Raw genomic sequence first — 18,239 nt, forward strand, 5'->3', positions numbered from 1 at the left:
GTTGATGACAACTGCACCTTTCCTACTTGCTCAGGTAAAAATCTTGGAGTCATCTTTGACTCCTTTCTCTCACATCCACACACTCCACTGATTCTACTTCTTGAAGTATATCCTAACCACTTCTTACCACCTCCACTGCTACCACCCTGGTTTAAGTTACCTTTATCTCTCACTTGGATTACTTGCAAAAGCCTGCTGTCTGCTTAGACCCTTGACCCAGTATAGTCTACTCTCAACACTGCAGGCAGAATAATCCTTTAAAAATATAAGACAGCACATATAATTCTCCCACATAAAACTCTACAATGATCCTCTGTTGTCACTCAGAGTAAAAGCCACTGTCTTTAAGATGGCCTGCAGGGTCCAACCATGATCTGGTCACCTATTCTCTAACCTCTCTAATACTCTTCTACCATTTCTGTTTGGTTAACTCCCCATCCCTCCAAGGCTTTAGTCAAATCCCACCACATATATTGCACCTACCTCTCTCCTCCTACTTCTGGCACCCTGATTCCTCTTACCCTACACTATCTTTTGTTTTACCATATTACATATAATTATCACTACCTCCCATATAATTTATTTATCATGTTGTCATTTACTATCAGACTCTCCTCTGTCTAAAACATAAGGTGGGAAGCAATGTCTGTTTTGTTCACTGCTGTATCTCAAGGGCCTGCAGCACATTGTAGGCCCTCAGTAATATTTGCTGAGTGGCCATTTTCACCTCTAGCTTTCTGATGGCTAACGCTTGTCCATAGCAAGCTGATCCAGACATACAACCCAACCCGTTCTTCAGGTTCAATGAAGGGGGAAAAATACACATACACAAACCACCCATACATGTGGCTAACTTTAAGGAAAAGCTAGAGGCAGATATAGAAGGGAGTTAACTACAGCAATACAAGCAACTCCCACTTAACCGTTAGGTATGTCTGTGTATTTTTAAAATGTCCTTTGGCCTCTCCCCACCAGGGAATCTCAACTGGCCTTTGAAAATTTAAAAAGAACTCCCCATACTCCTAGGAAAAGACTGACAGCTCTATAGCCATGGCAACAAGTAAGTACTAGAAGTGGTTGTAAATCAGTTAAATCAATCAATGGCGTAGAGTCATAGCATAATCCTAGAGTCATAGTAACAAACACCAAACCTGCTTTTAAACAATTTTGTCTATCAATGGTAACTCGCTTCAGGAAATACACTTCTGAAACCAACCAGTGACAGCTTTAATCTTTGAAACTCAGGCAACTGATGGCAGACTTTCCCAGGAACACACATCTAAGGCTGAGGTCAACACTGAAACAGACCATTTCCCAAAACTCAATGGATATAGGATGAGCAGTTTGCATGGCTCACCGAGACTCTGCCTGGCCAGCACGGCTCTCCCTGACTCCGGATACTGAGTGGTAGGCTCATCCTTTGACGTCCTTTGTGCCATTCGGTCCTGAGCCCCACATGCTTCCCCCGCTCCTCCCTGCTCTCTGCCCACTCCTCCCCTTTCTCTTCTCTCTCATCTCATAAGCAACACAAAACCCACTCAGTCTCTGATGCAGTGCAACTTTAACCATTTTTATGCTTGAGGTTCTACCAATATTTAAGCCCTTTTACCTCAAAATAATTTAAGAGGCTCTCCCAAATATAATTCTACCCCAAAAAGGAATTCTGGTGCCAAGGTAAAATATTTTTGCTTTGTTACACATATCATTTTAATGAATCTTCATGACATTCCTAAGAGGTAATTCTTCTAACTGCTATTCTGAAAGGAAAAGGAGTGAGTTTAAGTCATTTGCCCAAGGCCATGCCATCATTTAGAGGCAGAACTATGACATACACCTAGACCTTTGTAATTCAAAATGTGTTTTTTCACTACAATGTAGTACTGCCACCATGGAAGCCATATCTCTTTCCTAACCCTTTTCCCTCAACACCATCCCCCCCAATCTCTTCTTCTCAATTACTTTTCCCTAAAGCCTATTAAAAGTATTTAATTGCGCCTAAGCAGGAATGGAATAATGGCACAGAGGGATGGGGAAACTCTCAGATTATCTTGATCCTGGTGCTAAAAGTCCTTTTCCCCCTACTTCCTCTTGTGGCTTCCTCTCTTTTCTGTCAATTCTCTGGCTTTTAGTTCCATGAGAATCTTCAATCTCAGTGCACACCTAAGCGCTGTACGCCTCAAACACCAACTCCTGGTCTGTCCAGTTGACTTCTGGATGGTCGTTTATGGTGGATGCACTTCTGAGGTGTCCTGGTTTGCTCTGGCATTCCTGTTCCCAGCCAACCCCGACCGGGATTCCAGCTCCCCGTACTTCCAGATACTGTTACTGCTTCTCAGGACACCCACTTTATAACTAGATTTGCTAGTACTCAATATAAAAATAGAGCAACCAGGTTAAATGAATAAAGCCCCTTTACACCTGACAACTGAAAGAAATTAATTTTCAGATGCATACTCCACACAGCTAGCTACTAGTGATCTAGCTATAACACAAAACTGTGTCACTTCTACGCTTAACCACCTTCAGTGGCTACTCACTATCAGAATAAACTCTAAGCTTCTTAACAGGGTATAGAAACTCCCCCATGATCTGACTCCTGCGTATTTTTTCACCTTCATCTCCCACTACTCCCTGACTCGTCCTCAGCATTCTAGCAACTCTGATATCATCATAATTTATTGTACATGCCCTGTTCCTTATTTCCTTGCCTCTGCTCATGGCTTATAATTGCCTTTCTTATCCTCCTAACCCACTGTCTTTTTCTGACTAATTTTCACTTATCCTTTAAAATTCAGCTCCAGTATAACCTTCTTCATGAAGCCAGCCCAACACCCCTATGCTGGCTTAGGTACCTCCTAGATGTTCTCATAGTATTCCAATCACTGTGTTACCGAACTGCAAGCAATCATCTCTAGATCTATGTCTCCTCCACAAGAGTATAAGCTTCCGGAGAACAGATACCATCTTATTAATTGTATCCCAGTATAAAACCCAATGTCCATTGTATAGTGATATCTAACGATTGCTGAACGGACTTTGATGAAACCAATTAAGATACTGATAGCAACAAGAGTAGTGATGTCTGTATTTAATCTCTAGCACTCAGGCATCCTTAGGATGCTGATGATATAAACTCATTTCATGTCACTCTTGCAGCACTTAGCTCAGGATCTGCTCGGTTCACAGTAGGTGCTAAATGAATATTTTTCAACTGAATTTTCAGAACTGGTGATTATTACTTCTTCATGTATATTGGAGAGAGGATGGGGTAAGGAAGCAAGCCACTTAACCTCTCTAAGCTTTATTTTCCTCATTTGTAAAAACAGTAATGAGTCTACCTACCTAAAAGGATAATTTCAGCAGTACATAAAAAGCCATTTAACACAGCTTGGAACAGAGCAACCATTTAAAAAATCAGAGTTCGACTGAATTATGATGTTGAACAGCTGTCATCCTCTATACAAATGGGAAAACCCTTTTCTGTAATTCAGATGTAATTTTGAGTAGAACAAAACCAACCTGTTTCATCTAATTTCAAAATACGTCACTTACCTTTCTTCTGAAGATGAATGAATTGACCAGTTACCTAGAGATAAATCGGAATAAAAAATGTCAGAGCACCAAAAGGAGCAGCTCAGGCTGAACAAGTTTTATATTAAAATATTAAATTGTAGGATACTTACCAAATTTCATGCTTTTAAGGCAACTGTCTTCTTTCTGTTTCAAGGGAGACAATAAAATATTAGAGTAATCCAAATATCAAACTTCCACAATTTTATAAGTTATTCTTATGTGTTACTTTGAAAAATCAGGGAAAAGGAAATCAAGCATTTGTTCTTACCTTGTGGGCATCTGTATTATCCTTCTCTGAAGGAAGTGCAGGCTTCTTCTGAAAGGCTGTACAAATCTTTATGAGTACGATCTCAAAGATAATTCCCAGAAAAGTTATAAATAAGATTGCCATCCAGTTATCTTGAGAAGTCCAGGACTCTAGGAGGTCCCATAATGTCAAAAATGCATTATTTTCCAATCCACCCACTTTTTTTAAGAAATAAAATTGCTTTGACATTTTTATGTTATGTGGAATAGACTGATATCTTCATTCCAAAGTCCTCGATTCTGGATGCCCCAAAACACAAAAAGGTGGTATGCCCATCTCATAACCACATGCAATGCTCTGCCAGAAAAAAAATGTCCAGTGCCGCTCAGTGCCTTGTCAAGTGCAGCAGTGATTGCTCTGGGTCTAAGAAAAGTGAGGGACGTGTCATAGTGGGTATTTAACTGAGCTCACATCAACTTGATTTTTTAGTAAAACAGAACACCTCATTTTATATTTCTTTTTGTTAGAGGGGTCTGTCAGCTGTGTTCCTCTTCGACAATCTACTGTGATGCTGAAAACCCAAGTTAGATTTTGGTAGATTTTGGAGTGGTCTCCTGGTGAATTTCCTCTTCACCCTGTTTCTGTTGATTCCAAGGAGCAGCTGCTTGTGACGCTTGCTGATGTCAGAATTAGGGTGGGGCAGAGCCAGATCTAAGCACTGCTCGCCTTCCCTCAAAGTCTAGAGAGTAGTTTAGTCACAAGTATACAAAAGTCTGGACTATTAATGAAAATATTAATACTACCTTGGATTTAGAGTACTTTCCCTTTGAAGACGTAATGAATTAATTCTTCCTTTGTCTTCACTTATTCAAGGTCAGTTGAGGAAAGAAGTATAATTCTTTACACCAGAGTTAACTGTTCAGGCCTCTTCTGTCACATAACTTTGAGTGCAAGAAAGATTTATTGAGCTCTTACTTCCCTTGAGTATTAGAGATAATGAGATCAATGACGCATCCTAGTTTACACTCTCCCAGTCTACTGGACCATAGCCGACAGGTATTTATGATCTTAATTTAGTTTAACTGTGATCATGGGGATTGTCTTTGCAAAGTATAGCTCTCCGGAATGCATGGTAGGCATTCCTTAGTTCTAGAAGAAACTTCAACAATTCCTCTGGATTTTTCTAGGGTAAGGTCCACCCTCCTCTCTGACTCCCCATCCATATACACGATCAGGGTAATTTTATTTCTGCTGGGGTTTTCTACAATATTTAATGCAGCTGGCAATATATTCAATTTCTCTTGCCTGATGGCAGACATTCTCTAATTCATTTAATGTTAACTATCTTAAAGGGGGTTGAGTGTTTTAACATTAAGGAACTCTCTAATTCCTTAGATCTTTTAGGGCTTGATGACACTGAATCCCTAATTAGTATACCACGAATAGCTCTTATAAGAACTGAAAAGGAACTTCTGTGTACCACTCCCACTGATGCTTAAGTCTGCAGAGAGGTAAAGAAGAGTATCCCCATCCCCTCCAGGGCTTTGTCATTTTTGTTATTTAAGTACTTGACTACTAATAAAAGTACAATTACCTATTTTTCAGCATAGACACTTCTGTCCTTTGCACTAGAAACCTCTTCTTGTGTCAATCTCAAGTGAGCAGCAAAAAAAAGTAAATGCTATGTTTATTTTTAAAAGTCACGAAGACAATAAAAAATAACAGCAGAGAAATCCCATTACTAACAGTAATATAGATAGTGAAAGAAAACACCCAGAAAAAAATTCTATTTTAAAAAAATATATATCTACCAATGCCACACTCTTTGAACTATTTGGACATTGTGGACTAGGTTTTTGTTCTTTACATGTAAAGAGAAAGTCCCAGTAATAAGTGTATAAAATAGCAATATAAAACCAAGGTTATTAATATCTTAGTTCAATACAAGGATTTATTGAATAATGAATGACTAAGGCACTGGGCAAGTAACACCAAGTGCTTTATGGATACAAAGATGAGTAAAACCATTCCCTGACCCGAAGCAGTATGTAATTAGTTGTATAGAGCAAATATGTCAATAATCTCTGAAAAGGCAGAGTGTGAATAGCAACAGAGAAGATATTATGTGGCTTTGAAGGAGAGATGGCTGGAGTAATTCAAGAAAAGCTGTGAAGTGGGAAAGAGAATTTAAGGGCCTTGAAGGATGAGTATGATTTGGTAACAGACAAAGACTAACAAAGAAAAAAGTTTCAGGAAGAGAAGACAGAAAGACTTGTTCATAAACTTTGTGGATCCAGGTTAGCTGGAGTACTGTGTACAGGTTCAGAGTATGGGGGAGAGAAAATAAGGTTAAAATGTTGATAGGGCCTATCGTGGAGAGCCTTGAACTAAGGTCTTTAATCTTAATAGTCACGCTTGGAGATCCACCAACAGTTTTTGAGTTAGAGGTGTCAAATGGTTTATTGAACCAAGGAGACAATAAAATAGTAAAATGAATTAGGCTACTGTAATTCATTTTACAGTACGGGGATAGAATCAGACTTTGATACTGAAAACACAGGATTTGGCAACGAAAAGGAAGCAAATGGATTCAGAAGTGGTGCAGAAAAGCTAATGGTGAAGGAGAAAGGATTTAAAGATAATCCCAAAGCTGGTTTGTCAAGGACTAGCTTCCTCAACCTAGGCATTACTGGCATTTTGGACCGGGTGCATCTTCGTAATGGCTGGTTGTCCTGTACACTGCAGGATATTAGCATATGCCTTTCTCCTACCTACGAGAGGCCAGTAGCAACCCCACCCCAGCCGTGACAACCAAAAATGTCTCCAGACCTTGTCAAATGTCCCCTAGAGAACAAAATCACTCCCAGTTGAGAACTACTGATTTAGGTGAATAGTTGTGCCATTAATCAGGGCCTACCAGAGCCGGCGCCAGGATAGCTCTTTGACCATAATCTCAAACTTGAAGGAGCTGCACCCTTTCCCTGCAACATGTGTCAATTCTGTGCAGAAGAGCAGATGGGACCTTTTCACAAATGTTTATTTTGGCCTTACACGTATCACTCATATCTTTCTCTAGCAGTTGTATCTTCCCCACCCATGGCTAGGTACACAGTTCTCAAATGACAAGCTACTTCATCAATCAAGAATAGTAGTTTCGGGCTTCCCTGGTGGCGCAGTGGTTGAGAGTCCGCCTGCCGATGCAGGGGACACGGGTTCGTGCCCTGGTCTGGGAAGATCCCACATGCCACGGGGCGGCTGGGCCCGTGAGCCATGGCCGCTGAGCCTGCACGTCCGGACAACGGGAGAGGCCACAACAGTGAGAGGCCCACGAACCGCAAAAAAAAAAAAAAAAAAGTAGTTTCTCATAGATAACTTAGGGTAAAATCAACTTTAAATGACCTTCTACGACATCCCTATATTTATAGTAGTATCTTTGGGTCATCCATATTATGCCTATAGTTTAATTTGAAAACTTGAATATTATAATTACATAGCTGGTTAGTAACATTTTAAATCTATTTCTTCATTGTACTTTTATATTATAGTCTGCTTTATAGTAAGTTTTCCTTTGTATTTTCCTTTTTAGTTTCACTTCTGGTTTACAGTATTAATATTTTCCAATTGATTTACACTTTAAATAGACCATTATTATATTTGTCAGCTCTGGTTAAATATTTTTTATAATATTTTGATCACTCTTGTTTTAAAAGTTAAGAATTATATACTATTTAAGTTAGGGCCTTGTTCAAGAAATTCAGTCAAAAAGTGAGTAACTATTGTACACTGAGTGACACGGGAATTTCAATTTTGTAGTTGTACGTGATTTCATTCTATAATACACACAATTTAGATACCGTTATCTAGGTTTTCATTCTTTATGCACTATTTAGAAAAATTAACAAGTAATTAAAATCCATTAACTTCACCAGGGCAGGAGTGAGGGACCTCAAAAATCTGCAAGCTTCCCAGGCCACCCTGGCTGTCTGAAGGGCCTAACTTTAGGGCAGTAGAGAAACCAGGGAAGGGAGTTAATTTCCTACTATAGAAAACCACTGCTCACTACAAACTTTATATATATCATCAGCCTCATCACATTTTCATGTTCTTTACAGGAAATATAGAACCTATGTTTTTAATATATAACTCAATACCATTCAAGTCTAGTCCAAGTGATACTTGCACTTCTCAAGGCAAAATTAAGTGCCCTAACTCTGCCTAGATACAGCACAGATGTTAGTCCCACTATTTACTCCTTATTTCATTCTTTCCTTAATCAGAGAGCTTTAGACATCAAGTTCCCCCACTATACCAAACTCCAAGTGTTTACTCATCATTGCAAACCTAATGAGGCTTTGCCTATAACAGGCCTTCAGTAAACATTTAATGAATGAAAGTTGTTACTTTATTCTAAAAACAATGTTCAGGGTCCCCATATTTGAAAATGTATCTTCATCCATCCCTTGAAATTTATTAAAAGATTAGGTTAATAGATGTATACATTCTATAAAACTGACTAAATTTACTAAAGTGTTGTTTTCCTTTCATAAAGATGACACTGCTCTACAAAATTAAGAGTACTTTCTCAGTTGCGCAGCAATAAGACAAAAGTTCTGTTGTAACAAAATTCAATGTTTAATTTTTCAAAACTTAACTATATTAAAGAAAATAAATTATATTTAGACCACCTTCAATATTTGTACATCATCTTTATACAACTATAACAGTGCTTTCAAAAGACACTTTGTAAAGGGCATTAATTTCACAATTAAAATGTGTTTTAAAAATGGGAGAACATTAAAGTACATTAAATTAGTCTGAAATGTATCTCATAATGCCGAGAGGTATGTTGTTCTTTAACAAATTAACTGTATTTGTATTCAAAATAACATAGCTTGTAACTACAGACAATTATTTCTTGTCCATTTCAGTGATTTCCTGGATCCAAAACAAAATCTGTGTATTTATTTCTTTGAAAACATCATTTGTTGACCGTCCTTTCACTGCCATGGAATGACTCGCTTTCTCAATCCAGTGGATTTTATTAGGAGCTTGCATTTTCTGTGCCACTTTCTCCAACAAGTTCTAAAGGGAAAAAAGAAGAGGATACTAGACTAATGTTCTACTGGTGTTCAGTAAAGATTTCCTCTCTCCCACCACACCTATACTGGCATCCATTCACTAAATATTAAAACCTAGTCTACAGCTAACTTTTGAGGCAATGGAACGTGCAAGAAGTGGCAGTCCATGTTTTTCAGATACAGCATACAGCAACACAACAGAACAGATTAGGCATTCATTACTGATGCTAAAAAGTCATTAAGTAAACTAGAGCCAAAAAAATTCTCTTAAAAAATGTTTTCCCCAAGGAAATTATTTATATGCTCTGGGAAATACACTAAAATTTTGTAATATGTACAAGTTACTTTTTTTTCAAGAGTCAACTTTATAACAAATTGAAGAGATCTGCTTAAATGTTGAAATGATAAACCAAACGTACAGTCTAGTAATCCGAAATTCACAAGATTCAGATATTAATCCTTCATTTTCTACGTGAGAGTTAATCCATTTACCAACACTCTTTACAGGGGGATGAATATTGTCAGTATGCTTATATTTTTAGGTTCTCCAAAGCAACAGGGTTAACTAAGGAAAAAAACTAGCATTAGTAAAATCAGCATCTTTTTAAAAATAATTAATTAATTTATTTATTTACTTTTGGCCACAGCATGTGGGATCTTAGTTCCCCAACCAGGGATCAAACCTGCACCCCCGGCATTGGAAGCGCAGAGTCTTAACCACTGGACCACCAGGGAAGTCCCTAAAATCAGCATCTTTTTAAAGAGACTGAATGTTGCAGGTAATATCTTGTTCCCAAGATGTTTCTTTCATTCTTTCTCTCTCATTCACACAAATATCAAGTTATAATTCACCTTTTCACACATTTCATCTGCTGAGCCTGACACAAACAGTACAGGATCTTTTATACGAAAGAGATCTTCATCTCTAAGTTTATGCTGCTGCTTTGGATGGTGCAGTGGATAGGAAATACAAATGAGACCTCGAACAAAATCATCAGCATCATCTGGCTCAGTATGACACATTACAGAAGCAGCTGCTCTTGAGCCCATTGAACGACCTAAAACCAATTAAAATTAAGTTCAGTTTGAAATATAAACATTCACATAAAGTAGTGGTGATGATAATGTGGCAAGTCAGATTTCATTCACTGTTCATCCATCATATTGCTTATCAATAAATATTAACTACAACAGGTGCCAATTAAAAAGCTGCAATACCCAGAGACTTGTGAATAGCTAAAAACTGATCCTAAGTCAAATCTTAAAAAAAAAAAAAAGGAATTATTTTCCAAAAGAATACTTGAAGTGGTGAAGACAGTCCTTGTGAAGGAATCATTTGAGAGGGGGTGATTCAGGGATATAAATAAAAGGAGACCTCTTCAGGTTATAACACATATATATGAGGTTTAAATTAGATTTAAATATTAAAGTATCTTGGTGTTACACAAGGAAGTGACTTACCGAAACAAAACAAAAAATCCTTAAGTCTCTTCCTGTCATTAATTTTAATTCTTGATTACCTATTCCTATATTAATATGAGTAGACTTTAGAACAAGTATTCACAAGTATTGAAAACTTACCTCCAAGGAAAACACCTGCAAGTTTGTATTCTCCTGAGGTCTTTAGGTAATTCTAGAAAAATCAACCAAAAAATTATCAATTCTTCTCCCATGAAATATTCCACTGGAAAACCAACATATATTTTCTCATCATTACTGAAATGTATGAAAATTTTTCCAAAAACAAGAGATTTCAAGGGATTCTTCTTGGAAGAGGTAATCAATTCTTTGCTCTCTGGTCATGCCTTCACTGTCAAATCATAAACTGGGTAATACAGGCAAATAAGTGGGAAAAACACACTGTCTAAAACAAATTCAAGTACTAAAATATTTTTAAAGAACAAATCGTGGAGGGAAGAAAAGCCAGTAAAAGCTTCCAACTAATACAAAATGTGATAATACTAACATCTAATTTAAAGCTCTGAAAAACTCAGTAAGCTTGAAGTAATCTGGATTAAAAGAAATTTCAGATTTGTTTTATCCAGGGATTTTATAGTTTCTAATAGAGAAATCACGTATTATTTGTACATTCATAGTATACAAGGCAAAATACCTAGAACTATATATCCTAAATTTCAATATGTAAATTACATCATAAGTAGATTCTTTGGCAGTATCACGGAGAAACATTTATGATGTAAGCACTCATCCCCATGGAAACTAACTGATGGCAAAAAAGAGAAATCTGACCATTACACAGCCTTCATACACTGCTGAGTTTCTAAGAATACTCATTAAAGGATTTTTAAATTAAATCAAACGACTGCTAATAAAATGTCTTAAATTTATTATGAATTTTAAAAACAGAATTCTGTCATAAGTAAATATAAAGAAATTTTCTTACCAAAACTGATTTATATGCCTTAATTCTATGTACAATATTAAGGCCTTTACAGGTAAATCTCAGGCTAAAAAAACCATGAGATGCAAGATGGGATGCCAGTGACATCAAATGAGGAAGATTCATATCTCCTGATGCTCCATGTGTAAGAATTATTCCATATGTTAAGCTCTTGTTAGGTACCAAACAAACAGCATCTAGTAATTTATTTCCAAAAGGTATTTTTAATTTAACCTGGAATTCAAGAGAATAAATGGATCAAAAATTACTTCCTTGCCTATTCAGACAAATGAATAACTATATGTTTGTTCTGCAAGACCCATGATTCAAGTCACAGCCTCCAAATAAAAAGCAATGATATTAATAATAACTAATACTTAAGAAATACTTATTATGTCAGGTACTATTATAACCGCTTTATATGTATTAAATCATTTAACATTCCTAAGAATTCTAAGAGGCAAGTACTGTTACTATCTCCATTTTATAGCTGAGAAAACTGAGGCACAGTAGCTTACATAATGTGCCCAAAGTTATATATCCAATTAGCTAGGATCCAAACTCAGGCAGTCTGCTCCAAAGTCCTCACTCTTAACCACTAATGCTATGCTGTCTCTCACAGTACAAGATGAAAATAAGAAAATTACTCTGGAGCCATATGACTACAAAAAAAAAAAAAAAGGAACCTTGAAGATGCAGAATGTATGAAAATATGTATTACCTCTGTATGACTCATTTTCACTGTTGAATAACAAACTTAAAGTGCATTACATCTGAGAAGCAAAGGACATCTCCCTGAAAAGAAGATTCTGTTGTGAAAGGTGGGTTGGCAGACACAAGAACTATGAATGAACACACTCAGTAGCTAAAGTAAACATTTAGAACTACTTCTCTAAGAACTGATGTCTTTACAAGCACATTATTTATTTTCATTCCTACGGTCACTCAGAGTTTGTTATAGGACCAGGTGTGGGGCTGGCAGATGTTATTTAAGATAAAGCCAATGTGATATCTTCACATGGATGCCTTAAGAAAATTCATATCAAAGTAGGATGCTGTATCTTGGTAATGCTGTAAAAAAAAATATATATATATGTATTTTTTTCCCTAAGCATCTTTATTCTCAACCATCTTCAACTTAATTTCACAGCATCTTTCTATTAACCCATTTCCTTCGTCTTTATCATTCCCAGCTCTTCCTCCGACCCTGCAATGGAAGTACACATCCACACCCTTTGTCCTGAGACTCTGCAGAGCCTCCCAGTAGGCAGAGTGTAAATCTCCACCCTATTGCCTTTGGGCTTGGCTATGTGACTTGCTTTAATCAACACAATATGTCTCAATGTGCCACTTCTGAGCTGAGGCATGGCAAATTTCAAGAAGTGCTCTTGAACTCTTGCCTTCAGCCCTGAGAAAAACATGCTTCATGTATTTTTGCTTTTTTTAGCCTGGGTTCCAGAATGAAGACACATGGAGCAGACCAGAACCCAAAACTAAAGTCTGGAGTCCAGCCTAGTCCAACCAACATCTAAACCACTGAAGAACCATGAAGTGTCTACCTGAAGAACCAAGAGCATGAAATGCAGGGAGCCAGAGATTTCAGGGTTGTTATGCAGCATTCCTTCCTATAGTATGAGATCTTTTATTGTTCAGGATATCATCAACGTCAGGATCTCCATTGTTCATCTTTTTTCCCATTAACATTTACTAATTCATTCACTGAATAGATAATAACATGGTCCAAAGTTAAAAAGGTACAAAAATATACAGTGGAAAGTCTCTCCCTCATTCCACTTTTGCCTTACCATCCAGATCCTCTCTTCAAAGGCAACCAATATTCTGCTATCTTTCAGATATTTTATATATATACCTACAGACACACACATCTTTTGCTTTTTATAAACTGGTGACCTACTTTTCTGAACCCCCCCCATATGTATCTTGGTGATTACTCATTTCCTTATACAACAAGCTTCTTGTTTTTTTTATGGCTATAGAATATTCCAAGGAAGCGTTGTACATTATTTTACCAACCATCTATCAATTAAAATGAGATTGTTTCCAATCTTTTGCTAAAACCATATTGCAATGAGTGGCACTGTACTTAACATTATTTTCACATGTGTGTAGACATATCTGTAAGAGAAATTCCTGTGTCAAAGGGTGTATTCACTTACAATTATTTTTTAAGAAATACATTTCATTTTTGAATAGGTAACATACGCACATGGTACACAATTTTAAAACAGTTAACAGTAGTTAAGTCTCCTCCCATTTTTCCCCCAGCCACAATGTTCCTTTCCCTTCCCAGAAGCAACCACTGTGACTAACTTACTGTGTATATCTTTCCCTTTATGTGTGTGTGTGTGTGCACGCACGTGTGTGCGCGTGTGCAGAATTCTCATATTTGAGCCTGAAGGGTATCAGACTGGCTGCAGAAAGTTCTGGGGTTTAAACTGGGGGATGATGGACTTCAATCTTCATTGTCCCTGTTTTCATAAAGGGAGCCTAGTAACTGTGCCCGGGGTCCCCTGGTTCAAAGATCCTGCTTTACGTTCTCAAGAGACCAGCCTCCAGTCTTCTAATGGGAGAGAAGCAGAATCCAACGATGTGACACGGGGAGAGAGCGCCGGCGGTCTACCTACTTCTCCGGCGCGTTTCACCGAGGTACAGCCCTCCACATCCATCCCCAGCGCCATTCCTTTCGCTGCCACCTTCTGCACATTTCGAAGACTCTGTTTCTGACATAGAACTGTTCCCCCAGCACTCCCTGCTGCTGGTTTAGAATTAAGCTGATCTGCTAAGGCTTGGGCTTTCTGGAGCCCAGTATCTTATTGCTGTTGTTTCCTGTCGCATTTTCTTCATCCTTGTGGGTGTGCGCCTTTTTGAAAATCCCTTTGCTGTACTTTTAGTGAGATTTCAGGAGGGGGGGAAATTAGGTACACACGTATTCAACCCACCCTCTTAACCTAGAGTGCTCTGCTATCCCTCTGCCGGCCGTGGGCGTTTGGCTTTTTGCGCTGCCGCTGCCCTTTTTCTGGAAAACGCCCCTCCCTTCCAGACTTCACGGTGCACGCACAGTCTGTCCTCCCGCAACGGTGCGCGCAAGCTGGGCTACTCGGGAAACAGCGAAACAGCTGCAGGATGTAACCCCAACCTGGCCTAGACCGTCCAGGCTGTCAGCATGCCGGGCTCTGGGGGTCAGACGGGGCAGCGTCTCAGCTGCAAAGGCGGCCGACGCCACCAACCAACCTCGGGGAGGCTGCGAAGGTTCATCGCATGGAGTCGCGTGCCCACGTCGCGAGCGTTTTCACGCCCACGAGGCGACGGCGATCACATCTGATGCCGGGGGTCAGATGCCACCCCTCCCGTAGCCGTCCACGGGCAAAACGCCCGCGCCTCATCCACCGCGTCGAAGCGGGACGCTGGAAATCGCGGGGCTAGACGCCAGCCTTGAGAGTTCAAGTCCTCTGGGGGGCGGGGGGGAGGTCGATAACCTGGCCGCGTCAACAACGAGCGGTCAGAGAGCCGTCACTCCCGGAGCTCGGGACGCAAAGGCGCCCGACGACCGTCCGATTCCGCCCGCCGGCGCCGGGGCCCCGGCGACCCTCCCCGCTCGGAGACCGCCGGTGCCCGGCTCGCGGGACCCAGGCCGGAGCCGCTCGGCTCTCCCCGCCCGCACCGTCCCCTCACGCCGCCTCCTGACCGGCCGGCCGGAGCCCCAGCGGCCGCGGCCCGCGAGACTGAACCGACGCCTCACGCCTCACGGAGCCTCCCAACAGCCCCTGAGGGGCTACGGCCGTGAGCCCGAGACGCCTCACGCGGGGCCGCAGGAAGCCCCCGGGCTCCTCGGAAGCCGTCCCCTATCTGGCGGCCCGAACCGCCACCGCCGCCGCCGCACTTACCAGGGACGGGAAAGTGGCCGGGAGCACCTAACCTCCCTCACTCTCTTCAGAGAGCGAACTTCCACACTCGAACTCGAAGGGACCGCCTCGCCGCACCCGCCAGTGCGTCCCGCTACGGCGCATGCGCACGCAGACCCCGCCCCCACACGGGCGCGCGAGCTGGCGCGCGGGGCACGCTGGGAGCGGGAGTTTTCCCGCCGCTGTCGGCGGGGGCGCGGCGGCGGGGGCGCGGCGGCGGGGGCGTCCGCTCTCCGACGCCGGGGGCGCTGACGTGCCGCCACCTGTCGCTGCCTCAGTACCGACTGCGTCCACTCAGGACCCTTCCCCGTCCCAGCCACTCCATTCCAGCAGTTGCACGGGCCAAAAAACGCGGGGTCAGCTCTGATTGTTCTCTTTTTCACACACCCCGCAGTCAATCCAGCGACCCCGCTTGTTCGACTGGCAAATATGTACAGAATCCAACCACTTCTCACGCTAACACCAGACCCGCCGGAGCCCCACCGCCGTCTTTGCCCGGATTATTGAAAGAGTCGGCCAAAGGGCCTCTCGTTCCCACGCCCGCCCGCCACCTTTCCGCTACTTATCGACGCAGTGGCCAGCTGGACCCCATTGAAAGGTGAGCCTTCATCTCAACGCTTTTTGCAAAGACTTCCCGTCTCGCCCGTAATCAGAAGGTTTCATACGATCGGTCGCTTCCCCTCTTACCCGTTTCCTACTCATCTCGTTTCCCCGGCTCCTTCAGCTCTAGACGCCCGGGCCTCTTCACTCTCCTCACACCCAAACCCACCAGGCGAGGCCTCACGACAGGGCTTCTGTCCTGGTCTTCCCTCCTCTCGGAGAGATCTAGTGGCTACCGGTGCAACTCCTTGGGGTCTTCGCTCAACTTGCCATTTTCTCAGTGAGGCCTTTTCTGAGCGCCTCACGCGCACCTTGGTCCTCCCACCAAAGACCTTCCACATATCATCCTTCCACCCCGGTCACCGAACGGACTGTGAATTTGTCTCCTTCCCGGACCGAAGGCAGGGGTCTTTATTGTCATCGTTGTTTCGTCTTGAATCTCCCGCTTATGGAAGAATTCCTGGCAAATCAATACGTCTCTGATGAATGAATCTTCCCCAAGCCCAGGGCAGTTAGGAACCACCCTCTTTTCTGTCGCAGCACAAGTAAGGAGACACAATGCAGAAAACCACTGATGGTCATTTATCTCAAGAGTTTTCGCGCATTACAGAGGCTTAATGAACGTTTCTCTACATGTCTCCTAATTTTCTAGCTCAGATTTTAAAAAACGGCTTTATCTGCGTGCCATAAAAGCCACTCACTTTAAGAGTGCCTTTCAGTGGTTTTCGGTAAATTTATAACCATTGGCAGCTATCACCGTAATCTAAGAACATTTACATCACCCCCAAAAGAACACTGTGCTCATTGCCTTCTACCCTTAAACCCAGACTACCACTAACCTACTTTCTGTCTGTAGATTTTCCTTTTCTGGGCATTTCCTACAATATGTGGTCTTTTTATGGCTAGCTTCTTTCACTCAGAATCATGTTTTCAAGATTCATCCATACTGTAGCATGTAATAGTACTTTATTCCCTCTTATAACTCATTTCTTTTTATTGCTGAATAGTATTCAGTTTTATGGGTAAACCACATTTTGTTTATCCATTTGCCAGTAGATGGGTATTTGGATTCTTTCCACTATTTGACTATTATGAATAACACTGTTATAACACTCAGGGAGAGAGAAAGCAGTGTGAGGACAGAAGCAGTGAGAGATTTGAAGACACTAAGCTGCTGGCTGGGAAGATGCAGGAAGGGGCCACAAGACAAGAAATGTAAGAAATGCAGCCCTAGAAGCCAGAAAAGGCATCCTGCCCTCAGCCTCAGGAGGGACCCAGCCCCATGAACACCTTGACATTATCCCAGAAACACTGTTTTCAGACTCTAAAATCCAGAACTATAAGAGAATAAATTTGTGTTGTTTTAAACCACTAAATTTGTGGTATTTTGTCACAGCAGCAATAGGAGAATAATACAAAACATTATTTGCGGACACCAAAACTTCAATTTCAGATGAGTTTCACATGTCATCATCATCATTATTATTATTCTTTTGATTTTTTTCAACCATTTAAAAATGTTAAAATCATTCTTAGCTTGCAGGCTGTACAAAAACAAGTGGTGGGCCAGATTTAGCCAAATATTAGCACAATTAATCCATCCATGGATTAAAAGAATAATACATAATTAGATGTTTGGAGTTTTTATAATGGAGTTTTTACAATGTTTCAAAATTAGAGCACTATTAATGTAATTCATTATGAATTTAACAAAAACAAATCAAAATAAAACTCAAACATTTAAATAGATGCCTAAAAAGCATTTAATAAGATTTTAATGCTCTTCCTTTTTAATAAGTTAGTAATTGGAAATTTCGTATTTTAATAGCGGTTGTTTATGATAAATCATAACAAACATTTTGCTTAACAGTGAAAAATCAGTAGCATCTTTGGTCACCCAGTCTAAAGTAGTCACCACCACCCAGCCCACTTTCTCTCTGTAATAACTGGTCCTTAATTGTCCTGCTTATTTATTTATTTTTACAGGTTTATTTCATTCTTCTTTCAGAAGAGATAGTGACTGTTCCCTGTTGTATGCCCAGAACCTAATACAATGTCTGGCACATATTAGGTGCTTAATAAATACTTGTTGAATAAAATCCATTTGTGATGGTTACTTTTATGTGTGAACTTGTTTGGGCCAAGGGGCCCAGATATGTGGCCAGATATTACTCTGGATTTTCTGTGTGCTGTGGGATGAGATTAACACTGAAATCAGTGGACTCTGAGTCAAGCAGGTTGCCCTCCACAATGTGTCGAACGACTGAAGAGAACAAAAGACTGACGTCCCCAGTGTGAGAGAGAATTCTGCCAGCAGACAGCCTTCCGCTTCGAACTGCAACATAGGTCTTTCCTAGGATTCCAGTGTGACGGCCTTCAGACTTGAACTGCAGATCGTGGACTTGCCAGCCTTCATA

The 18,239-nt window shown here is 40.8% G+C and overlaps 1 protein-coding gene and 1 long non-coding RNA gene across 9 annotated transcripts in view; one reads left to right on the forward strand and one right to left on the reverse strand.

Annotated features, from left to right (window-relative positions):
• LOC132508772 (uncharacterized) overlaps positions 1 to 17,921 on the forward strand; it is a 33,295-nt gene extending 15,374 nt beyond the window's left edge. The window contains exons 3-11 of one of the 5 annotated variants that reach the window (XR_009536761.1): positions 976 to 1,060; positions 1,246 to 1,407; positions 9,546 to 9,677; positions 11,345 to 11,444; positions 11,922 to 12,120; positions 12,747 to 12,903; positions 13,803 to 13,966; positions 15,617 to 15,820; positions 17,809 to 17,921. This is a non-coding gene — a long non-coding RNA (uncharacterized LOC132508772). Of the gene's footprint in view, positions 1 to 975; positions 1,061 to 1,245; positions 1,408 to 8,748; positions 8,953 to 9,545; positions 9,678 to 11,344; positions 11,445 to 11,921; positions 12,121 to 12,746; positions 13,967 to 15,616; positions 15,821 to 16,939 lie in introns of all 5 variants that reach the window. The other 4 variants (XR_009536762.1, XR_009536758.1, XR_009536759.1 and 1 more) reach the window with 4 other exon arrangements.
• TEX30 (testis expressed 30) lies at positions 8,429 to 15,317 on the reverse strand. Of its 4 annotated transcripts, XM_060129132.1 has the most exons (7): positions 15,205 to 15,317; positions 12,859 to 13,018; positions 12,021 to 12,094; positions 11,303 to 11,533; positions 10,480 to 10,531; positions 9,751 to 9,956; positions 8,429 to 8,902 (listed from the first exon to the last, which is right to left on the reverse strand). In XM_060129132.1, the coding sequence occupies exons 3-7, from the start codon at positions 12,033 to 12,035 to the stop codon at positions 8,729 to 8,731; spliced, it is 678 nt and encodes a 225-aa protein (XP_059985115.1). In that variant the 5' UTR covers positions 12,036 to 12,094; positions 12,859 to 13,018; positions 15,205 to 15,317; the 3' UTR covers positions 8,429 to 8,728. The 4 variants fall into 4 exon arrangements, with proteins under 4 accessions (XP_059985115.1, XP_059985116.1, XP_059985114.1 ...); XM_060129133.1 differs by lacking the exon at positions 12,859 to 13,018 and having other exon boundaries at positions 15,205 to 15,311; XM_060129131.1 differs by lacking the exon at positions 15,205 to 15,317 and having other exon boundaries at positions 12,859 to 14,759.
• Positions 17,922 to 18,239: the final 318 nt, after the last annotated feature.

This window comes from Lagenorhynchus albirostris, chromosome 18 (assembly GCF_949774975.1).
Source record: "Lagenorhynchus albirostris chromosome 18, mLagAlb1.1, whole genome shotgun sequence".
NCBI classification, from domain to species: domain Eukaryota; kingdom Metazoa; phylum Chordata; class Mammalia; order Artiodactyla; family Delphinidae; genus Lagenorhynchus; species Lagenorhynchus albirostris.

Coding starts and splice junctions, on each gene's coding strand:
- TEX30 (XM_060129132.1), bottom strand. Junction 10,532..11,302: donor AGGCATATAAATCAGTTTTG/GTAAGAAAATTT, acceptor TGATTTTTCTAG/AATTACCTAAAGACCTCAGG. Junction 9,957..10,479: donor TGCAGGTGTTTTCCTTGGAG/GTAAGTTTTCAA, acceptor AATTGGTTTTAG/GTCGTTCAATGGGCTCAAGA.